Source organism: Lactuca saligna, chromosome 5, assembly GCF_052625555.1.
Source record: "Lactuca saligna cultivar CGN05327 chromosome 5, ASM5262555v1, whole genome shotgun sequence".
In the NCBI taxonomy this organism is placed as follows: Eukaryota; Viridiplantae; Streptophyta; class Magnoliopsida; order Asterales; family Asteraceae; genus Lactuca; species Lactuca saligna.
In genome coordinates, this window is record NC_136421.1 from 239,998,442 (window position 1) to 240,001,257 (window position 2,816).

Consider the following 2,816-nt stretch of genomic DNA (forward strand, 5'->3'; position numbering starts at 1 on the left):
AAAAAGAGATTAAAACTATTGATTTATTAAAATAAGAATATTCATCATCTAACTGAATTTTTTTTTTAATATCTCCACACATAATTAAAAGCACAAAACATTAATTATTAACGTAAGCCTTGCAACTTGACACTTGACTTAAATAATACAATACAACAACTGTATTTATAAAATCAGCCGCTAGAAGTTGAAAATTACATATCTTTATTTGTGTAAAATTATGCAATAAACTAATTGAAAACTTCTAAAAATATAAAACTTCATAAAATCTAAAGTTAAAAGCTTACTATTTGAAGCAGTTTAAATGTTTAATAGTTTTTGGGTCAGAATTTTTTATTTAAAATCAAAATTTAAAAAGTTTTTATTTAATTATAGTTTTTTTTAGCTAAATAAAACTTTCAAAAGTAGCTTCTACGTTCAAAACATGCAAAAGCCAAAATACCATTGACTTTTATAGAAACTCAATTTGCTTAGATCCTGAAATGCAACATTGAAGATTTATCGAAGACCTTGGAATGCGAGTGTTGGACGAACTCCTTCATCGTGGTTGCTCGATACTTGGCCGGTTTTTCTTCCGACAGCAGCTCTTTAATCGGTTCAAAAATCTTTCCGGTGGCAACCATTCCCGTCGTAAAGAAACACGCCACCGATACCCGTGGATCAACACCGTTCGACACCACCCTATGTTCTGCACTCATCAACTCATCGTTCGATATCAGCTGCAATTCGTAATTCATTCATCCATGGCAGCAATCATCGATCAATTAATTTAAACTGATAAAGAAGTTGATAAAATACACATATTAACTTTTCCACGTTTCCTTACCTGTAGAAGATCACCGATGTTGACCACAAGAGCTCCGGGAACAAACGGAACATTAACCCATTGATTCCGGTGAAGGAACTGGAGGCCACCGATATGGTCTTGTAGGAGCACAGTTAGGAAGTCGTTGTCGGCATGCTTTCGAGCCCCAATCGTTAGTTCCGGCTGCGGAGACGGTGGATAGTAATGGCAGATGGTGGCGAGTCCATCCGCACAACCAATGTCTTTCAGGTAGCTTGAATCAAGCCCTAGAGCTTCAGAAATCAGCTCGAATAACGAACACCCTAATTGGGTCACTTTTTTTGAGTACTCGATCAATACATCTCTGCAATTAATAAAACTCTATAATCATGTTCTAGTTGACTTTAAGTTTAGATTCGAGTTTCTAACAAACCTGCAAGGTGGAGGTAGTTGTTGCGGGTTTGGGGGATCAGGAGCCATCCTGCAATGAAACGAGTCCCTCCATCGAACTGCTAGTGTGGAAGAAAGGTCAACGTTGCTATTGTAGAAGATGTTCTTGGTACTATCAGTAACATACCATTGTTTCTTCATCTCCTGATCCTGATCGAAAAATCTACGCGCTCCATTGCGCATCTCCCTCAGAACAGTCACCGGAATCTCATGGTTGATAACTTGGAAGAACCCCCATGTGCTTGATGCTTCTCCGATTTCCTTCACGATCTCCTTCCGTCGAACTGGATCTGAGTTGAATCCCATGAGGTTTATGATGGGTAAATCCATATCGCCTTCGGCTTGTGAGAAATCATGATCAGGTGGTTGAATGAAAATCCGAGGTACTTTGGTGATTCCGGAGTCCACCAGGCCTTTGACTCCTGCTTTTGTTTCGTCGAACGACTTAAGCTCATTTTCCCGGTCAAAATCACCTCCGTTGAAGGCCGCCATTAGTAGTCTGAAATACCCGGAACTTATTTCTCCGGCAGGGAAAATTGCAAAGCCAATCTCGTGTTAGTTGTAGCTTGTTGTGTATGGATAGTGGATTTGACGCAATTATCCTTTGATTAAGTAACAAAGATAAATTGTTATTATTATTAAGGGTTTAGCTTATTTTTAATCACTCAACTATTGGTTTTGTGCTCATTTGATCACTTAACTATTTTTAAGTTTTAAAAGGTTGTCAAATTTTTGACTTTGTACTCATTTAGTCACTTAACTTTTGGTTTGGTTACTTAACTTTTAGATTTGTGCTCATTTAGTCACCTAACTTTTAAAATTGTATTCATTTAGTCACTGAACTTTTAAGAAAATTTAAAAGTTTAGTGACTAAATACAATTTTAAAAGTTAAGTGATTAAATGTTACCAAAACAAATGTTAAGTGACTAAATGAGCACAAAGCTAAAAGTTTGATAACCTTTTAAAACTTAAAAAAAGTTAAATGATCAAATGAGCACAATACCAAAAGTTAAGTGACCAAAAATGACATAAATTCTATTATTAATTATTTGTCAACTTGGTGAATTTCCTATTTGTGTTTATTAAGTTCTAAAATATCATGTTTGACCGATTATATCTGTATTAACCTTTAAAATATCATATTTGTTCAAATTTATTATTTAAACATTTTTTTTAAAAAAAGTTAATCACTTTTCATATTTTATAATCATTTTAATTTGAAAACAAAATGCTAATCGCCTAAATTGTCCTTCAAATCAATACTCAAAAGTCTAAAACCCATAAACCATATTGAAATTACCCTGAGTTGCCTTGCTCTTCTTGAATGAACAATAGGAGATCGACTCCATCTAAAATAGGAACAAACGACATCAATTTTTATCTCCTAATCCTCATTGGTATCTTTAGATTTCATTTACCATATTCATTACAAATAAATTCATTTGATTCTAATTATCTAGGGATTCCCTCATGGGCAGTATCTTTGAACATCAGCATGGTCATTGTTATATCATCCACTATTGAAGTTTTTGTTAATGTCGATGAGGATTGGGAGATAAAAATTGATTTATGTTGATATAT

General features: G+C 34.4%; 1 protein-coding gene across 1 annotated transcript; it reads right to left on the reverse strand.

The window, feature by feature from the left end:
• Positions 1–305: 305 nt before the first annotated feature.
• On the reverse strand, positions 306–1,839 carry LOC145047022 (1-aminocyclopropane-1-carboxylate oxidase homolog 1-like). The gene is made up of 3 exons (XM_078995268.1): positions 1,218–1,839; positions 827–1,148; positions 306–719 (listed from the first exon to the last, which is right to left on the reverse strand). The coding sequence occupies exons 1-3, from the start codon at positions 1,724–1,726 to the stop codon at positions 471–473; spliced, it is 1,080 nt and encodes a 359-aa protein (XP_078851394.1). The 5' UTR covers positions 1,727–1,839; the 3' UTR covers positions 306–470.
• Between the last annotated feature and the right edge of the window lie 977 nt (positions 1,840–2,816).